The sequence below is a fragment of the Hemitrygon akajei genome, chromosome 8 (assembly GCF_048418815.1).
Source record: "Hemitrygon akajei chromosome 8, sHemAka1.3, whole genome shotgun sequence".
NCBI lineage: Eukaryota > Metazoa > Chordata > Chondrichthyes > Myliobatiformes > Dasyatidae > Hemitrygon > Hemitrygon akajei.
In genome coordinates this window covers 85,766,412-85,787,947 of record NC_133131.1, presented here as the reverse complement: position 1 = coordinate 85,787,947, position 21,536 = coordinate 85,766,412, and the positions used below count along the sequence as shown (strand labels likewise).

The following is a 21,536-nucleotide window of genomic DNA, read 5'->3' as shown; positions in this document are numbered from 1 at the left end:
CAAATTGTTAGCTAACCAACTGAAGACTGCTTCGGTTAAACGTCAAATTATTAAGATTTGTAAACAGAATGGTGATTTGACAGTTAATCATGATGAGATAAACAAATCTTTTCAAGATTTTTATACTTCTCCGTATCACTCTGAATTTCCTCATGATCTCAATACCATGTATGATTTTTTAGGGAAATTGAATTTTCCGAAACTATCATCTGAAGAACGTTTAATATTAGAAACTCCTATTACAGATGCAGAAATAAAAGTTGTCATTTCCTCAATGAATTCTGGAAAAGCACCAGGTCCAGATGGGTATACAGTTGAATTTTTCAAGTTTTTTTCTTCTACTCTTCTCCTTGGTTATGTAGGGTTTTTTATAGAGCTTCTATTTCTTTAATTAAAAAAAATAAAGATCTTACTGATTGTGCATCCTATAAACCGATATCCCTGTTGAATGTAGATTCTAAGATCTTTTCCAAGATACTGACGACCAGGTTGGAGAAGGTATTACCTCAAATTATCTCTGAGGACCAAACTGGATTTATTAAAAACCGTTATTCATTTTTTAATATTAGGAGATTAATGAATATTGTTTATACTCCTTCACATAGCACCCCAGAATGTGGCATTTCATTAGATGCTGAGAAGGCATTTGATAGAGTTGAATGGCCATATTTATTAACTGTACTGGAAAAATTTAACTTCAGTCCGACACTTATATCTTGGATTAAATCGATATATCACACTCCAGTATCCTCGGTTCTTACTAATTACCAAAGATCTCCCTTTTTTCGCTTATTTCGGGGTACCAGGCAAGGTTGTCCTCTTAGTCCATATTTAGTCGATATTGCCCTGGAACCGTTAGCAATTGCTATTAGAGGATCATCTAACATTTTTGGCATTACTCGTGGGATGGATATACATAAGTTATCATTATATGCAAACGATTTGTTATTATATATTTCTAATCCTGAGAAATCCATTCCTGCAGTTATATCACTGTTGGCTCAGTTTAGTAATTTTTCTGGTTACAAATTGAACCTTAATAAGAGTGAACTGTTTCCCCTAAATATGCAGGTTCCAATTTATGGAAATTTACCTTTTAGATTAGTTACTGATCACTTTATATACTTAGGGGTTAAAATTACAAAAAAAAATAAGGATTTATTTAAGGCTAATTTCTTACCTTTAATTGATCAGATTAAACATTTGTTTACTAAATGGTCACCACTGTCTCTGTCACTAATAGGTCGGATCAATGCTATTAAGATGATTATTTTACCTAAATTTTTATATATATTTCAAGCGGTACAAATCTTTATTCCGAAATCCTTTTTTGATAATGTTGATTCAAAAATTTCTTCATATATATGGCAGAATAAAAATCCTAGGTTAGGTAAAAGATATTTACAGAAGTCTAAGAAGGAAGGTGGACTGGCATTGCCGAATTTTAGATTTTATTATTGGGCAATTAATATCCGATATTTGAAATGTTGGTTATGGGATTTGGATTTATCTTTTAGTCCTCATTGGGTAAATTTGGAAACCAAATCTGTACAAGGGTTTTCATTGGGTTCTATTTTAGGGACTTTTCTTCCCTTTGCTTTTTCTGAAGTGCATAAACAAACTGACAATCTGATAGTTAAATACGCTCTACACATATGGTTTCAATTTGCGAAATTCTTTGGGTTGAATCAATTTGTTTTAGCAATTCCTATTATATCTAATTTATTTTTTACATCCCTCTTATGGAACAAGCCTATTTAGCTGGGAAGACTAAAGGTATACTAGGTTTTTCCGATTTATTTTTGGATAACTGTTTCATGTCTTTTGAACAATAATCCAATAAATATAATTTGCCCAGATCCCATTTTTTCGATATTTACAGATTAAGAACTTTTAAACACTGTACTTCCTACATTTCCAAATCTGAATTCTATGGGTATTTTGGAGAAAATTTTGGAATTAAATCCTTTTCAGAAAGGTGTAATAGCAAATGTTTACAATATAATTATGAAAATACGGTTTCTTAAAAAAATTCAGAATGATTGGGAAAGGGAACTTAAGTTTACTATTCCTATTGAGAAATGGGAAAAATTCTTCAATTAGTCAATTCATCCTCTATATGTTCCAAACATTCAATGATAGAGTTTAAAGTTGTGCACAGGGCTCATATGTCCAAGGATAAATTAGCTCGTTTTTATTCCCACATAAATCCTATGTGTGACAGATGTCATTCTGAGACAGCCTCTCTAACTCATATGTTTTGATCATGTCCGTCTTTGAAAAAATATTGGAAAGATATCTTCGATATTATTTCTACAGTATTGACTATTGATTTACAACCTCACCCTATCATCGCAATTTTTGGTTTACCAATGATAGAGTCAATTCATTTATCTCCTTCTGCTTATCGGATGATTGCATTTCTTACATTAATGGCTAAAAGATCTATTTTGTTAAATTGGAAAGAGATTAATCCCCCTACCACATTTCATTGGTTTTCTCAAACTATGTTATGTTTAAATTTGGAAAAAAAATTAGAAGCGTCATATTTGATCCTTCTATTAAATTTGAAAAGACTTGGAGGCCATTTATTCAATATTTTCACATGATGTAATTTGACCTTTTTCCAACCTATTTCTTTCTGCTTCCGATTATATACATGTAGCGAGGATCGGAGTTGATGACACATGATTCTTTTTCTTTTCTCAGATATTATAAACAATCCATGTTTCTTTTCTTTCTCTTTTTTTTAGTTAGTGGTTAGCTTGTTAGAGTAGTTTATTTTTTAGTTTTGTTTGGGTATAATTTTTTTCTTTTTGTTTTTTTTCATATTGTTATACCTACTTTTCTTGTCTTGTACACGTTATATTTGTATCATGTATGATTTTGGGAGACTTAACTTTTTGTATCTATTTTTTATATATCCTTTATATATCCTTTTATCAGGTAGTGGTGAGGCCTCAACTTGAGTATTGTGAAGAGCTGGGCTCCTCATCTAAGAGAAGATGTGCTGGCATTACAATGAGTTCACAGGAGGATCATAATTCTGAACCTGGATAATTCTGGAAATGAAAAGTTATCATATGAGGATCGTTTGATAGCTCTGGGTCTGTATTTTTCGAAATTTAGACAGATGGGGGGGGGGGGATCTCATTGAAACCTTTCGAATGTTGAAAGGCTGAGACAGATTAGATGTGGAAAGGATGTTTCCCATGATGGGGGAGTCTACGACAAGAGGGCACAGCTTCAGGATAGAAGGACATCCATTTAAAACAGAAACACAGAAACATTTCTTTAGTCCGAGTGTGGTGAATTGTGGAATTTATTACCACAGGCAGCTGTGGAGGCCAGGTCATTGAGTGTATTTAAGGCAGAGCTTGGTAGGTTCTTGACTGGACATGGCTTCAAAGGAAGTGGGACTGAGGAGGGGAATAAAGGATCAGCCATGATTGAATGGCAGACCAGACTCAATGGGCGAAATGGCCTAATTCTGCTCCTATGTCTTATGGTCTCATGGAAAGGGATAGATGGATGTCAAGAGCAAGTCTAACGTTTGGCATAGCACTGTGGGCAGAAGGGTACACGTACTGTGCTCTACTGTTCTTGGTCCCATGTTCTATGCCAGATATAGTGCTGCTAGTGCATAGCTGCAGAGTCTGCCTTTGTGGGCTGGCAGTTCATTTTTTCTAAATAGTGGCTAATTGAGAAGAAGATGCTGTTTTACAGCATCATTCTGAGTATTATCCATCATTGTTTTGCTGAACCCATCAGTAAAAGGGTAAAATCCAACTTCGAGACAATAATTCCCTTAAAAATGGCAATCACAATTATTTGTTCTGTCAGAATAAAGTGTAACCAAATCCCCATACAATTTTAGTAAGACTTTCTCATTCTTGTAATAACGGCCACTTCAGTATTTTCCTCATTAATTACATGTCACTTTTATGTGCCAGACGGTCTAAAGCTGTGGTCTTGAACTGAGGAGGTGCTATTCTGAGAATCTGACACATGAGGCTATGTGCATGTGTTGTACCGCTATAGGCTGAGAGCCATTGCTCAATATGGCAACAGCTGCAACTGCAAGAAGAAATGGGTCATGGTAGAGCAAAGGAATAAACCCTCCTAGGCATCAAAAATTCTCTCCAATGTTACATATTTCTATAGAACACGATGAATAGCATTTAGCAACACTCAACCAAAGCAGCAAAGTCATCAGCTAGAGCTAGAAATGCTTAAAACATCCTAAACAAATAGTTGTTAACACACACAACTCTGCAGATGCTGGAAATATAGAGTAACCTGCAAAATGCAGGAGGAACACATGAGGTCAGGCAGCATCCATGGAGACGGATAAACAGATGATGTTTCAGGGCCAAGACCCTTCATCAGTGTTTATTCCTCTCCATGGATGCTGCCTGACCTGCTGAGTTTCTCCAGCACTTTGTGCGTTAGACTAAACAAATAGACTGTTATGATTCTATACCGGAACCCACAAGAAGCTTGTTTTTACATTACAATATTGAAGTAACACATGCTGAGTGTACATAGAAGTGGTCCACATGGAAATCGTGTATTCCACCAGTAGTCAGTTTGCCTTTGATATTTGCAATGGATCATGGAGTTACCATAATGTTCTGTTTCACTGGAATTCTGCAATGTGATAAATATGCAAGAAGTAATTTTATGCCACAATGTTTCCCAAATATTACATTTGACTGACCTTCATCACCAGTTGTAAGACCTCTTGTAGCAAAATGCCTAATTGAATTGGTTCTTCTTGTGTTGCAGTGATGATACAAACACTCTTGGAAAGATTTTCTATATAAAGAAAAAACAAATTTATCTGTTTTATCTAAATGGCTTATTCTTCACTCATAAAGGAACTTTCCCCTTCATTTTCATCCACTTTGGGAAAACAGCCTGAAAGCAGATTTCTGATCTACATTACATTGTGAGGCAGCAATTGAAAATAGAGCACCACGCTGCAGTTACCGGCATGAGTGCACGATACCATTGCATTTCAAGAATTCATTCTGCATTTTGTCATGATGTGTGAAGAGCAAAGTGACAAAACAGAGTTGTCGAAGTTTACTAAGTACATTGATAGAGAATGCTGTATTCATGTGGCATGATTGGATTTGAGTTTTTCCATACATGCATTCAGACTGGGGCTTCAATACAGAAGCATGAATAAAAGACATAAAAGGTTAACAAAAACATCAAGAAGTCTTTACCCATCTGAGCATTAGAATTTGTTTACATATTCAATTCAGGATTTTTTTATTACTTCTAACATAATATACTCAAACATGTACAAAACCTTTCACTGGATAAGCTCTATTTCATTCTAATGAAGGGCTGATTTGCAGAGTTTCATTTTATTACATTCTTTTTAGGGTAAAAAGCTAAATATTTTCATTCCTAAGCATGCTTCATTGATTAACACTGAGCTATGATCATAGCTCCTTTACCCTTAGGTTGACCTCAATTGAAATGCAGCATACAACGTGAGCAAATAGGGCATCAAGGACCACATCCACAAATAATATTTCTTTAACAGCTTTTGTTGGCAGACAACTTCTTTTGTTTAATCCCAGTTGTAACACAGGTATGGAGGACTTAATTTACTTACCTTTCACCATTTCTGCTGTATCTGCATTTTGACTTCTTTGCTCATATGTAATTTTAAACTATACACTGGCTGCTTCACTCCTTGAAGCCTTAGGAAATGTAGTTTCACATTAATACTGAAGACCAAGACACCAATATAGTCTTCTCTGAAAAGAACTAGACTATTGCTGTTCTTTAAAAATCAAATGCAACTACAGGGCAGTTTTTGTAGAAAAATTGCGACTGTCCATTCCATTCTGTTCCATTATAAAAATAACCCTGCTCCGTTGATTATAACTTTTAACGTATAAGCTTAGTTTCTTATGACAGCCACCCTGTTCCAGTAGCTCAATTAACAAATGCACCACCAAATATGCAATTAAGCCCCAAAAAAACAGAGGATCCCTGGTTCAATCCCAGTGCTGGGTAAATGAGGTGGCACAGTAAGACAGCTGAAGGAGATGCTGCCTCATACCTGCAGTGACCCAGATTCAAAGATAGCAAACAAAATATCCATATGCAACTCTGAGATTTGTCTTCTCTGAATAACCACAAAACAAAGCTTCAACATGAAAGTCGTTCAGAGAGAAACATGAAACCCTGGCACAAAAAAAAAGTATCCCAATCATCCACTCCCGAACCCCACTCCGCAGCACAAAAACACTAACAATGCAACACAGTCCATTCCATAAAGCAGAACCATGGTAACATCCTCCTTCCTCATCAAAAAAGGGACACCACCCAAGAGCCTGCCACAGCAAGCCACACAGCAACAGGCCACTCACAGATTCCTTCTTTGGCAGCAATCAAAAGGCAGGCAATCGGCGCTGAACTCTCAATTGCCTTCTGCATTCGCCTCAATGTCTCAATCTTCCTCTATTCTTTAATCGGCGAGATGGAGTCAAACACTGGCTTGCGCCCCATCCCAAAGTTTCTTCACCTCAAGGTGGTCTGAGTGCATGCTCCCTTCCCAGAATCTTGAAGACAGCGAAGTTCTAGATCACTCAATTGATCCCTAGATTAAATCGCAGGTACTAACAGCTCCAGAAACACATTTAAAATGAAAAACAGATGTAAAAAAGTAAAACAGACACTTCCGTGGATTATCTGGAGGATGTCAACCAAGGGAACATTGTACATTAGTGCCATCTTGATCAGAAGCATTCAACTGTGACTTAGAATGCTGTGTGAAGCTGCATGCTTTCCCTAAGAGATTGTGTGTTTTCTCCAGGTGCTCCGGTTTTTTCTCACATCCATATCCAGGTTGGCCTCTAATTTGTCCTAGTATGTAGGCGAGTGGTAGAATTGTTGAGAACGTGAGAGGTAAAATAGGATAACTGTAATTACATGATTATTGGTCAGTGGGAACAATGAACTGATGGCAAACACGAGGAAATCTGCAGATGCTGGAAATTCAAACAACAACACACACAAAATGCTGGTAGAACACAGCAGGCTAGGCAGCATCTATAGGGAGAAGCGATGTCGACGTTTCGGGCCGAGACCCTTCGTAATGAACTGATGGTCTGTTTCTTGCTATATGTGATACAAGAGTGGTAACTAGCTTTCTGTAACTGGTCTAGGGCTGAGAAGAAAGAAATAACCAAGCTTGACCACCTTGTAGTCAATATAGATGACATGCATTGACATGGGTAGAAAGATGACTCACTGCTAATGAACTGCTAGATAGGAACAGGGAGAATCAACCATAAGGATGACAAACACAGTAGTTACTAATCACAGGATCAGAAAACTCCCTGCAAAGCAGAGAAGACTTAAAGATATAAGATGCTTTTAAAAACCAGTGCTTAGACAGAGTCCTGAAGGGTTGTTAATTTGACAACGCAGATTTATGTTTCAAGATTAAGGAATGAAATGAAAATTCCTTTAAAACAAAATGGCGGTGAGGCTCTGGAACACAATGCCTAATGTGGTTAAAAGTTCTAAGTAAATTTTATGATCAAGGTACATACATGTTCCTTAAGGTTGTTATAGCCAGTGTGGTAATGGGAAAAGTTCCCACTACCTATTAAATGCTCCCAATGGCGTGCATCTCAAATAGCCTCTGACAACCAAGTCCAGCTCCTGGCCTTCACGCATGGCTTAGCTACTAAGTCTGGCGGAACCATTTCTACTGACAGCAGAAAGGCCAAAGGCGGGTTTGGGATGATTAAAACCAGTCGCTGCAGGCCGATGGGATTCAGCAGCTGCAGTGGATGCAGCTCATCTAGAAGGAAAACTCTGATCTCAAACCTCTGCTGCCTAGTGGCTACACCCACTCCTGGGGAGGGCTTCAGGAGTAAACCTCAAGGGAAAAATGTGGAGCTGGAGTCCCTAAGGCACTCCTACATTGAGTTCAGCACTTACTGGAAACTCCAGGGATGCTACTGTTACCAGATTGTACCGATTTCTACCATTCCTTTGGGTTCATCAGATGCGTGGAGAGGGGAAGCTTGTGACATGGGCAACAGCTTGCTCTCCATATTGTACTCCCCAGGCTTGCTCATCTTGACGACCAGGGCGCAAAATTCATGGTCAACCCTGACAGACAAAATCCTCACTCACTCACTAACATGTCATTATATACAACCCTGACATTCATTTTCTTGTGGGCATGCTCAATAAACCAATAGAATAATAACCATAACAGAATCAATTAAAGACCACCCACCCAGAGCATTCACCCAAAGGGCAGGACAACAAACTGCAAATACAAAAGAAGGAATAATAATAATCATAATAATAATAAATAGGCAATAAATATCAAGAACACAAGATAAAAATGAGTCTATTGGTTGGGGGAACATTTCAATGATGGGACAAGTGAAGTTATCTCCTTTGATTCAAGAGCCTGATGGTTGAGGTGTAGTAACTGTTCCTGAACCTGAAGCTCCTGTACCTCCTTCCTGATAACAGCAGTGAGATGAGAGCCTGGCCTAGGTGGTGGGAGTCCCTGTTGATGAATGCTGCTTTCCTGCGACTCTTTTTCCTGTAGATGTGCTCGACGATTGGGAGGGCTTTACTTATGACGGACTGGGCCATATCCACTACTTTTTGTGGATTTTCAGTTCAAAGGCATTGGTGTTTCCATACCAGGCCGTGATGGAGTCATTCAATATACTCTCCACGACACATCTATAGAAGTTTGTCAAAGTTTTACATGTCAAGCTGAATCTCCACAAACTCCTAAGGAAGTAAAGGCACTGCCATGCTTTCATCGTAATTGCACTTATGTGCTGTGCGTAGGACAAGCCCTCCAAAATAATGACACCTAGGAATTTAAAAGCTGTTGACCCTCTCCACCTCTGATCCTCCAATGAGGACTGACTCATAGACGTCTAGTTTCCCTCTCCTGAAGTCTATAACTGGCTCCTTATTCTTGCTGACATTAAGTAAGAAGATGTTGTAATGACACCACTCAGCCAGATCTTCAATCTATATGCTGACTCGGAACCACCTTTAATTTGGCCTACCACAATAATGTCATCAGCAAACTTGTATATGGCACTGGAGCTGTGCTTAGCCACAAAGTTTTAAATGTAAAGCAAGTAGAGCAGAAGGTCTAAGCACACAGCCCTGTGATGCATCTGTGCTGATAAGATTGTGAAGATGTTGTTGCCAATCTGAATAGATTGGGGTCTACAAGTGAGGAAATCCAGGATCCAATTGCAGAAGGAAGTGTTGAGGCCAAGATCTTGGAGCTTATTAATTAGTTTTGAGGAAATGATAGTGTTAAAAGTTGAGCTGTAGTCAATAAAGAACATCCTGATGTATGCATCTTTGCTGTCCAGATATTCCAGGGTTGAGTGAAGAGCCTATGAGATGGCATCTGCAGTGGACCTGTCACTCCAATAAACAAACTGAAACGGATCCAGCTTCTCAGCTAGGAGCTTATAGACTTCATCAACAACCTCTGACAGGATTTCATCACTGTGGAGGTCAGTGTTACTGGATGACAGTCATTGGGGCAGATCATCAAGCTCTTCTTGGGCACTGGTAAAATTGATGCCTGCTTGAAGCAGGTGGGTACCACACACTGCAGAAGCAAGAGGTTAAAGATCTCAGTGAGCACACTAGTCAGTTGATCAGCACAGGTCTTTAGTACTTGGCCAGGTACCCCATCCTGGCTGGATGCTTTCTGTGGGTTCACTTTCCTGAAGGCTGCTCACATGGCAACTTCAGAGGCTGAAGTCCCAGGATCATCGGGGGATATGGGAGTTTGTGATGGTTTGAATCTGGAAGTGAAGTCCTGCTGTTGCCTAGGTCACTTGAATTAACTTTATAAGAGCTAATAGTATTCAAGCCCTGCCACAACTGAGGAGCATCCTTCGTTGATTCAAATTTTATCTGGAATTGCCACTTTGCCCATGAGATGGCTTTCCTGAGATTGTACTTGGACCTCTTGTAACTTTCTTAGTTACCAGACTTGAATGCCTCTGATCTGGCTCTCAACCATGAAGCTCATGGTTCATCCTGGGCTTCTGATCGGGAAGGCTTGGAATGCATTTGTGGGGACATGCTCATATAGTATAATCAAAAAGAACTTTCTAAATGGAATTGGATAAGTTGTTGAAGGGGCAAAAATTAGAGAGATGTGAGAAACGAGCAACAAAATCAGCCAAAAGAGGAAAAAATTTGCAGATGCTGGAGATCCAAGCAACACACACACACAAAATGCTGAAGGAACTCAGCAGGCCAGGCAGCATCTATGGAAAAGAACACAGCTGATGTTTTGGACAGGACTGCATTGAATCTAATATGTGTTTCACTGAACTTCCACAAAGTTTTCTCATTAAAACCTCTGAAGAAAGCTTCCAGCTCAGGTGATTTCTGAGAAGGTGTTTAACTCCCTGCCCAGCTTTGTATGCAATGCACTGCAAGGGCAGTAGAGTGAAAAAATAACTCATCTTCAAAGACCTCACCTTGGATTGGAGACACGTCTGCATGCCATACACTACAATATCAGCTTCCAACCCCATCAATGTCGGTCGCCGAGCCCCGGAAGTCAAGTTAGAAAGTGATGCATCGATTGTGTCTTTGCGACACTCATGCAAAACCATGATTAGCAGAGTTGCCGCACTGGCCCATTCAGAGCTGAAGCAAGAATGAGAGCAGCGGATGCTAAGTACAAAGCTGAAATGTTAATTGAAAAAGATCAGGTAAACATGTAGCAAACGTGTCTGATTCTGTGCTGTGAAGTTTATATAACTCCACGTAAATGGCAACAGCAGGCATAAATGGTCTATGACTCTAATGGTTTAGGTTTTATGTTAACATGATCTATCATTTCTGTTCCTGCCTTTGTCACCCATTGTCTTTTTAGTTATCTATTGCCTGTAAGTAAATAACCCATTCCACGAGCCTGGCTCAAATCAGCAACCAATGGAACTGAATCATACAATCATTTAAGTGATCAGGATTTATTTCACTGCAAATTAAGAAAAGAATTGCTGGTAAATGGCATTGCAAAAAATGAGTATAATGTTTCTAACTTTTTTCAGGTTTCATGGGGAATACTTTAGATGTTCTGAAGGAAAATTATTTGACTCATCATTTTGCATTGTGATTAAAAACAAAAAGCCACATAATAATCCAAGAATGGAATTGTAAGTAACAGAAGCAAACAAAGAACAATTGTACTTCAACAGCAAAGACCTGTTATCGGGACTTTGGTGGCTTTAACAAGTCCTGACATATAGAGCAATTACTGACTACCAAATGTATTGCAACCATGCGTGATTTACATAATTATGCAGACAATTTAAAACAACAGCTCTCTGTTGCATATTGTACCAACATTCAAACCACACTAATGCAGCAGGAAGAAAATTATATTAATTATTTTATTTTATTCTCATCCCTATGAAAACAGGGACATGTTACTAATGTTCAAAATCTAAGTGCTGTATATGAATATTTTTAAAGTGTGGATAAACATGAATGATTCTACAGTAGCACACACAATGATCCTTCTACATAGGGTGAGACAAAAGCACATTTGTTGTTAAACTGTTTAAACGGTTTAAGCAGCTTCGTCCTCCACCAGCTTTGCCTTCAAGAAGTGTTTTTCTTTCATATAACTGACTTGGTTTGGGTATTATTAAGTACATAAGGAAAGATGAAAAGACTCCTGGATCAATTAAGTAGGTTTCATTAATTCATCCAGAATGCTGATAATTCCAAATATTTAATTTCCTGTGATAAAGTTAGGAAATATGCTTCCTCCTTCCCAATTGGTAAAGGGTAAGACCAGTATTTGCCTGCTTCTTATCCCGTAAACATTATAGAGTAATCCAAGCAGTTCAATGCCTATAACTTTCCACAAAGAGTTTGATGATTTCCATAATTCTGATACCAACTATTTATCCAGCATTAACTACACTGCTTCATTGGTTTTCATATAATCACAACTTCCTCTTGCTTATTTTATAATATCAAAAATGAGAATAATGGATGTAACCAAATAATTTAATCTATTTGAGAAAAAATGTTCATTCTTTAATTCGGGAATGTATGTCGACCTTTTTGAATGCTAGAGCATATTTTACACTTCTCTACATGATACTTCAGCCTCAACTGATCAATGAATTTATTTTTTTTTATCTTCTGTACATTAACAGAAACTATATTAACTATGTCACCAAAATCTGAAGCAGCAAAATGTTGTGATATAGACAAACTTCAGTTACTTCTGTCCAGTGAGAATTTATATAGCTGATTTTACTTGGCTATCACTACATTAATAAGTAAATTTGCTACAACTAGTCTTGTGAAACAAACTTGAAGATATATTTTTGTTTACGAGAAATTAAAAACCTGTATTTTGAAACCAATATTTTAAATTGCATCATTCCTACTTTTGCAATATATTTCAGTGAAAAATGGCATCACAGAGTACAGAGATTATATGAATTGAGCTAGGACGTATTTAGTTCAATGAAGCTGCAGGAACAATTTGATTCAACATATAAATAAGCACATACCCTTGACAATTGATTCAGCTGCATAGAGGTCCCGTTTGTACGTCACCTAAAAGACAGACAAATCTGATTAAGTTCAACTTAGGAAAAATAAAATCTATATGCAATGTAATCATTGTCTGAAGTCACTTCTTCCATTAATGGAACATACAGTTTATATCCTGGAACTGGCATCACTGAACCCGTTAAAAACAACACAAGCTAAAGCATAAGAACATGAGTGTCCTATAAGAGTAAATGGTTTGAGTTTGGGTGCATTTCCAGCAACCAAAGTGCAAAGCGGTGACTAAGTTGGAAAACGACAGAATATGTGGTATGTAGTGCATGCAAACACAACTGAGAACCAGACTGAATGCAGAAAATTAAGATACAGGAAAGGAAATAAAGGTAGTGAGAGATGAGCGCATTAAACCTCCCAACTCCCACTGTTACCCTGAGTATACCTCTTCCCACCCTGTCTCCTATAAAAATGCTATTCCCTTTCCTCAGCTCCTTCATCTCCACCACAAATCTTCCCAAAATGAGGCTTTCTTCAAAGAATGGGGTTTTCCTTCCTCTACCACTGATGCCGCTCTTACCCGCATCTCCTCCATTTCTGGACATCAGCACTCACCCCATCTTCCCAGAGCCTTAATGGTGATTGAGTTCCTCATGTCCTCACCTACTAGCCCAAGAGCCTCCACATCCAAAACATCATTCTCCACAAATTCTGCCATCTTCAGTGGGATCTTACTACCAAACACATCTTTGCCTCCCACCCACGCCCATCTCACTTTCTGCAGGGATCGCTCCCACAGTGATTCCCTTGTCCATTCGTCCCTCCCCACCAAGCGACCACCCTGCAAGCAACAGATATGCAATACTTGCCTATTTACCTCCTCCCTTACCTCCATTCAGGGCTCCAAACAGTCCTTCCACTTGAAACAAAACTTCACCTGCAGATCTGTTGGAGTCACATATTGTATCCAGTGCTACCTGATGCAGCTTCCTCTACATTGGTGAGACCTGACATCAATTGGGGAACTGCTTTGTCGAGCACCTCAACACCATCCATCAAAAGCAAAATTTCCCGGTGGCCAAACATTTTAATTCCTATCCCCATTTTCATTCTAACATGTTACTCCATGGCCATCTCTTTTGCCATGATGAGATAACTCTATGGGGGGAGGAGCAACACCTCATAATCCATTTAGGTAGGCTCCAAACTGATGGCACAAACATCAATTTCTCCTTCCAAGTAAAAGAAAAATCTTTCTCCTTCTTTCTTCTTCTGTTCTCCACTCTGCCCTCTTACCTCTTCTCACCTGCCTATCACTTCCCCTGATGTCCCACCTGCTTTCCTTTCTCCCATGGTCCACTGTCCTCTCCTATCAGATTCCTTCTTCTCCAGTCCTTTACCCTTCCCACCCAGCTGGCTTCACCTATCACCTTCTACCTGGTGTTACTTCTACTTCCCCCCCCCCCCACCTTTTTATTCTGGCATCTTCCCCCTTCCTCTCCAGTCCTGAAGAAAGGTTTCGGCCGAAAATGTCGACTGTTTATTAATTTCCATAGAGGCTGCCTGAACTGCTGAATTCCTCCAACATTTTGTGTGTGTTGATTGCGAGTGGTGTTCAAAATGGTCCAATTCTATCTCAACAGGTCTATAACCCTGTTTTGGACCCAATAACTGAAGGCAGCATATCCAGAGAAGGGTTCCTGGAGAATAAGATAGGTTGTGGATCAGGTATCAGTGGAAGAACACTTTGAGAACAGTAGTCATTACGCCATAAAGTTTAGATTTGAAAAGCAAATAGGCTGAAAGCAATCTAGAGGAGAAGGACTGACTTCTATGGAATCAGGGGATATATGCTGGACTAAAATGGAATTAAGGACAGCCACGTTAAACTACGTGACTTTTAAAAAAGAGACATTTCAATAGAGCTAACTACATTTGAACAAGAGGTGAAGTTATAAAATAACAAACTTAGGAGCTCGCTACATGTCTAAAGACATAGAGAAAATTATGTCACTGGAGAGGGGAGGATGTACAATACCTATCAAGTGAATAATTCATGAACAAGATTGGATATGGGAATCTGAGAGAAAAGCCAAAAGTAAAATAAAAAAGGCAAAGAAAGAATATGATCACAGAATAGCAGATGGCATGAAAGGGAATACAAAAGCTTTATCTAAGCAAGCAAATATTAAGATGGAAATAGCAGAAACAGGTAATTATGGCTGATGAGACAAAACATTTATGATGCATAGGGTGAGGCCGGAACATCAAGAAAGAAGATGTTGTCAATATGGAGATGAAGAGAAAATTAAGAAGCAGGCATAGGTTTTGCTTAACATAAATAAGTCAACGTGGTCCAGATGAGATGCATCATAAATTGCTGAAAGATGTGGGGGTGGTTTATTATTTTTAATTTATAAAGAATAGTATTATCCTTTCTCTCTAACATGAGAAATACCAGAGAAATGGAGAAAGGCATTGTCAAAAAAGATATGCTAGGCCAGGTGCTGGATAAGCTTCCAGAAAAAAAAAATTCAAGAAATTTGGGAGAAATCTGAGTTAACAAGGAGGGTCAACACAAATTTATTAAAGGCAAATCATGTTTAAATATTCTGCTGAGGCAACCGAGAAGGCAATACATTCAATATTGTCTATATAATATTAAGTAGTCATGTAAAGAAATCCCATATAAAAAGCTAGTGAACAAATTGAGGCTCACAAAATAACAGAGTCAAGTTTTACCATGGATCAAACAAAAAGTAGAAAATAAAAATAGGCAGCAATAGTTCTCAGATTGAAGATTGGTTGGCAGTAGTGTTTTCCAGCAATCAGTGCTTGGACCCATAGTTTCATAAATATCTTGGATATTCGTGTCAAATTAGTCATTTTTTTTCCTTGTTGACCTTGAATCAAATTTCAAACTTCCATAAGACCCTTAGGTTGGAAGTACAGTAACCAGTGAGGAAGACAGCAATGGACTCGAAGAAGACATTGATAGGTTAGATTGGGCAGACAAATGCAGGATGGAATTATTTCAGAGAAATAGTATAAAACATTATAACCTTCAATATAAAGTGAACTTAAAAGAAATTCAATTTTTTTACCTAAAGTTTACATGCTATACTTCCAACTCCTTAAATTAAATAAAAAGTTAAAACAGAGCAGTTTATCTCATATTTTTACCATTAAAACAGCTAAATTAATCAGTTAATCTCACATACAATTTCCTTACTGTTTTGATGAACTGAATTGAATTGAATTGAATGATCTTTATTGTCATTATACATAGGTACAATGAAACTCTGTTTGGCTTCCTCTCAGGCAATCAAACAAAGTGGTAGATAAAACAAGACAGTTATAGAAAAATGGTATTAAATTGTTTCCTTACAAAGAAATAGAATCAGTATTTTCAAATACTAGACTTTATGGTTTTGACATGCATTCATGCATTCTCAAGAAAAATTATAAGACAAGAATTTAGGCTTGGAAAGTCACTTGTCTTAGCTTGAGCTGCTTCTCTGTTATAGCAATCCAAAGTTCATCTTACTTTCCTGCTTCCTTTATTATGGCTTTCCATTTATGAAATATACCACTGTCTTCCCTTATTATCAGCAATGGTCTGGTTCTTAACAACTCCTTGTAACAAAGCGTTTCGTGCTCCAATTACCTATGTGCAGAGATATTTTTATCAACTTCTTATTCTATTATTGGATTTTAATTGATTAGTTCACAACATAAATTTCCTAACCACAAAAATTGTCTACCCTCACTTATTTTGTTAATACCTTTTATCAGTTTAATCTACCTAGAATTTACAAACCCAGATCCGCATGATCAAATGGGAGATATTTTGTGATTCATTGGAGTCAGAAATCTTTCCACAGCTGGGAGAAGACTACCAAAGAGGAAGACAATCACAGCAAAAAAGCAAGTTCCTAATCTACTAAGCAACTCATATGTTGCTCTAAGCGCACGAATAGATAATTGGAGAGGAAGAGAAGTATACCCTACCAAAGACAGGACGGAATTAGAAGCCATCAATTTATACAGAAGGAATGTAGACCAACAGTCAAAAATAAAAAGGATTTGATTGGAATGGAAGAACTCTGATGATCAAAGTCAATACATACATCTTCATCTTCATTCCTTGTAAATTCACCATCAACCTCACACCTTGCACTGTGCAGTAACTCTCTACCAAACAACATGTAGTAATAACATTCTTGAGTCCTATCCCATCCTTGCATACTTCACACTGATATCACATTAACACCCACAACTCACAGCTTCCACAAAATACCAGCTATCCAACTAAGTCAAACTCAGCAACCAAATCACAATACAATGCCAACTCATCCCTCCTTTGCAGGACACCGTGACACAGAACTGTCAGCACCAACAGGCTGTTGGTACCAGGCACTAATCAGGTGACAGTCTTCACTTTTCTCAAAGCTGCTGACTCAGTCTAAAAGCCAATGAGATCATTGAGGGCAGTGGAATGTTCATAACTAATCTCTCAATCCCACTTATCTCAAGGTCTATCATAAATAAAAATAATTTAATTCCTCTTTCTATTCCTTAATGGTATATAATTGATTTTGTTCTAATACAAACATCAACATTATTTTTTAAATCCTACCTCTAATGGAAGCTTTGAACAATATTGTTTTAGTCTCTCTTAACCTCTTCTGAAAAGGTTAGAGCAACAGTGAAGTCCCAGCTCTGGCCAAACCATGGTTGCAATCTTATTCTAATTAACACAAAAGTGAAACTTTAATTTATTTTTTTTTCCTTCTTACCTTCCACAAATCAGGTGGTCCATCAAGGAGCTTTGCAGAGACTCCACAGTACTGCAGAGCTAAATGAAGACACTCCGTCCCATGCTCAAGATCATAATCTGTGCACTGTAACAGAAAATGTGATCAGCCCTGAGGAAATTAGTGGAGCTTGCTGATGTTTTAACTTACAATTGTCTTTCTACAGGAGTAAGAAAATTAAACAAATTTCTAACCTGCTGGTTATAGCAAAAACAGCTTCAGAAGTTATAATTTAACTGTATTTGCTCAGCCACCACATGGTAAGTTATTTTATAAGAATAGGCATGTTTATATTTTCAATATTTGTCCACATACATTTGGACATATGTGTCAAATATAGCTGTTTTACACTGAACACTAATGGAAAGTGTAAAGGAGTTAATCTAAAAAGGCACTGTAGAAGAACATAAAGAAAGGTACAGCATGAATCCTGATATGAGATACCATTATCAAACTGATCATGAGCTAGTAACAGCAGTCTTAGCTCATGAAAGTCCCACTTGCCTTTTGAGACAGGATAGAATTTCACAGAGGAGATAACATGAGAGCCATTGCTGCACAGAGAGAAAATGAGGGAGAATGATTCTTCTTCTTGAAAGGGATACACGTTTTTAAACACAGATCAAAATTAAAAATTCTGCCAATTACACATGTGGAAGGTAACACAGAATATTGAGGCAGGCAATAAAAAGTAGATAAAGTTAATAGAACTGAAGCTGGTCAACTTCCCAAGACAAATTCTATCCCATTGTTTATGATATTCCCTTCTACCTCTTCTCATAATCCCTTCCCTCATGGCCAACAGCTTAGAATGTTTATAAGTTACCACAGCATTTCCTAAGGACTGTCACACTGGCTAAAACAAAAACAATAGCTTCTTTAGTGACCTTTACTTCTTTAGTGGTAACAATATTTGCTAATAATTGCAGTGTTCTCTTTCACTTGCAACTTCCCGGATAGTGACTGCACACAATAAAACTAGGCAAGCTTTCAGGTTTGGGTTGGCAAGTTGCAAATAATATTTCAACCACATAAAAAACCAGCAAATCACCACTTCTAACAAGAAAGAATCTGATCTCTTCACTGTGATATTCAACACATTGCCATACTCAAAGTTCCACCAATAAAATATTATCTCACCCCATTCAACACCCTTAAACATCACCAACACAGTGTGCACCATTCACAAAATGCACTGTAATAACATATCAAGGCCACTCTGAAAGCAGCTCCCAAATCTTTATTACCTGAAGGTACAAGGGTAGGAAGTGCACAGTTGCAGCACCCTGAATATATTGCTGGCATTTTATCAACATTACCTCCCGAGTACGTATATTTTCCCAAACAAAGCACAATGACTTAAGAATCTCTTGTACTAGAAATTCAAGTATGATTAAAAATGGAGAATAAATCCCCAATAGTGCCTACAACTTATAAATTAATTTCTAAAAGTTGCAAACCGCTACACCCAAATGCTTGTTTCAAATTTCAACATATATTTTGTAAAACCGAGTGACATTACGAAAAATAGGAGTATAATTTTGTCTTTGTTCACTGGTGCTAACCAGTTAATATATCAGCTGGCCACACATCCTGCTCTGATCATTCCTATTCCATTGACTTCAAATACATCCCACATCCTCTGTCACTCAGGCTGTCAGCAGCAGGAGGAGAATGTTTAAAAGAATAAGTCACTTGGAAAACCCATAACCCTACATGGAATATACTCTAGCCTAATATCTAGACCGGTGTTAACTGACCAACTATTTAAATCATTTCACACCATGCTTTGGAGCAGTCCACAGTTCCTGTCACTGGTCTTAGTTTGAATTTTAGAAGTATTTTCCTCTCACTTGAACGTGTCCAGCATATCATGTGAGCAAAAGGAAAGGTTAATCCAGTCAGGGCTATAGGGTAGCCTTGTGAATTTATGGTTGCTTGGTAACCATCCCAGCTGGCATGTTTGGCTAAGCTGAAAAGGAAAGGAAAGAAACTGGACTCAGTTGCCCCCTCTTTCACCAGCTGGAGTGGGGTGTAGGCATTACTCAAGATTGGAAATAAGACTCCGGGGCTCACGGATCTGGTGTTGAAAATTATTGCTGAAAGCAAAGACCCTTTACCAAGCATGCAAAATGTTTCTGAATCTAAAGCCAATATTGTTCTTTACAACGTTAAAATGAAAATGGGTATAGGATTAATGATTAATGTGTTAGCAAGAGCTGGCTTCCAAACTGAAATTAGATCTATAAATTACATGCTCTTCCTCATCAAATGGCATCTCTGTTTCCAACAGTTTTGTTTTGTTTCCACACCCAGACTTTACATTAAGTCTCTGCTCTACATCTCAATCATCACTCAGGAGAATGACAGTCGCATTTTGTGGTCTGTAAAGGCTTCAGTTACAAGAAATAATAGAGCTGCCACCTTTACAATAAAGGGTATATTATTTAATCTAATCTTAAAATCTCATCTGTCCTTTTCTGCCTTACCAAACAAAGGTATCTTCCTCCTCCAGAAAATCCAGAGGCAGCCATAGAGTGAATGCAGCCACTTGCACCTTATTTCTATGCTCACATTAGTTTCAATATAAGTGGGATATGCCTAGCCACAGCACACTGGCAATTTCAGTCAAGGTATAGTTCTTCATTTAAATATGCTAGGGAGTAATTTGGAGGTATAGGAGGATAGCAGATATTAATTCAGACAAGAACCAGTCTTCAGTTCTTGATGTAAATTGTAAGCAGTAAATTGAAGTTAAAAGCACAGACTGGTCCACAGACAAAGAGATGTGATTTGCAAACTGGTGACAATGACTTGTTCGCAGGTGCATCAACGAAATGTTAAAACAATCTGCTTATGCTAATTGACTTGCATCAAACCTGGCAACATGCCTAAGTTATTTTCATAATTGTGACTTGAATTTAAGCTGACAGACCAGGCATATAAAACACAGTCACAGGTATATTGTAGGTGCAATCAATAGCTGATCTATTGTGTACTCAGAGAGTCTGCTCACACAAATACTCTTGGGCGTCTGGCTCTCTGTCTTCAGAAGTTTTTAGAATATCCGTGTCAATTAGTTTGTCCCAGGGGTGTTTGAGCATTCAGATGTGTCTCCCACTATAGATAAATAATTCAAAGGAAGCATTGTCAACATAAAATATTGAAGTAAATGATGTCATTATAACTACTGAAATTGCCTTATATCACCTACTGTTACCTTTGATTTTAAGGGTATAAACTTTTGAATTTGCAAGACTCTGAGTTTCTCCAGAAGAACGCCTGTTGTCGTGATGAATAAAGATTTCTCTGTCTCCTGTTCCAGTATCTTTCCAGTGACTTTGATCACAGTGACAACAAATATATCATTAAATTGCCTGTAAGATTTATATGTACCAACATCATCACTTCAATATTCAAACCTGTGTTACATACATTCCCAAATTCAGCAACCTTTAAAATTTTCAAGCATGTAATTTCAGGAGCTTAAACTAGCAGCAATTTTAAAAAGAAAATTAATTTTCACAAATCAAAGTGGGTTTCAAATTTCCGATTCATTTATCACATGCACATTGAAACATACAGTGAAATGCACTGTTTGTGTTAACAACCAATACAACCCAAGGAGATACTGAGGACAGCCAGCAAGTGTTGCCACACATTGCAGCCCAACATAGCATGCACACAATGTTTAGCAGAACAGCAATGAAAGAGCAACAGCAAAACAAGCCCCTTTCCTCCCTCCTGTACACCCACCCACCCATTCACAAAACAGTCCTCCAACCCAAAGACAGGCAGCCTCCATTTTGTGAAAAAAACACACCAGACTTGTCTTAATAGCTTTTCCAATTATTTCACATTTGGATAATGGCAATGGGATATTTATCAAATAATTGAGTTACTTAAGGTTATTTCGATTTTTTATTTTACATGCAGTACAGTCGGCACTCCTTCTCCGCGGGTTCCGCATGCGCGGATTCAACCAACCGCGGATTGAGAAAACCCGGAAGTTCTCTCTCCAGCACTCGTTGTTTGAGCATTGTTCACCTCGCATCCCGTGTACAGACTTTTTTTCTTGTCATTATTCCTTAAACAATAGAGTACAACAACTATTTACATAGCATTTACATT

The 21,536-nt window shown here is 37.9% G+C and overlaps 1 protein-coding gene across 3 annotated transcripts in view; it reads right to left on the bottom strand.

The window, feature by feature from the left end:
• The window catches only part of crppa (CDP-L-ribitol pyrophosphorylase A), a 297,164-nt gene that overhangs the window by 237,797 nt on the left and 37,831 nt on the right, over nt 1-21,536 (bottom strand). For all 3 annotated transcript variants that reach the window (XM_073054131.1, XM_073054132.1, XM_073054133.1), the window contains exons 4-6: nt 17,388-17,492; nt 12,594-12,639; nt 4,721-4,818 (exon numbers count right to left, since the gene is read on the bottom strand). In XM_073054131.1, the coding sequence (XP_072910232.1) occupies nt 4,721-4,818; nt 12,594-12,639; nt 17,388-17,492 (249 nt within the window). The remainder of the gene's footprint in view (nt 1-4,720; nt 4,819-12,593; nt 12,640-17,387; nt 17,493-21,536) is intronic.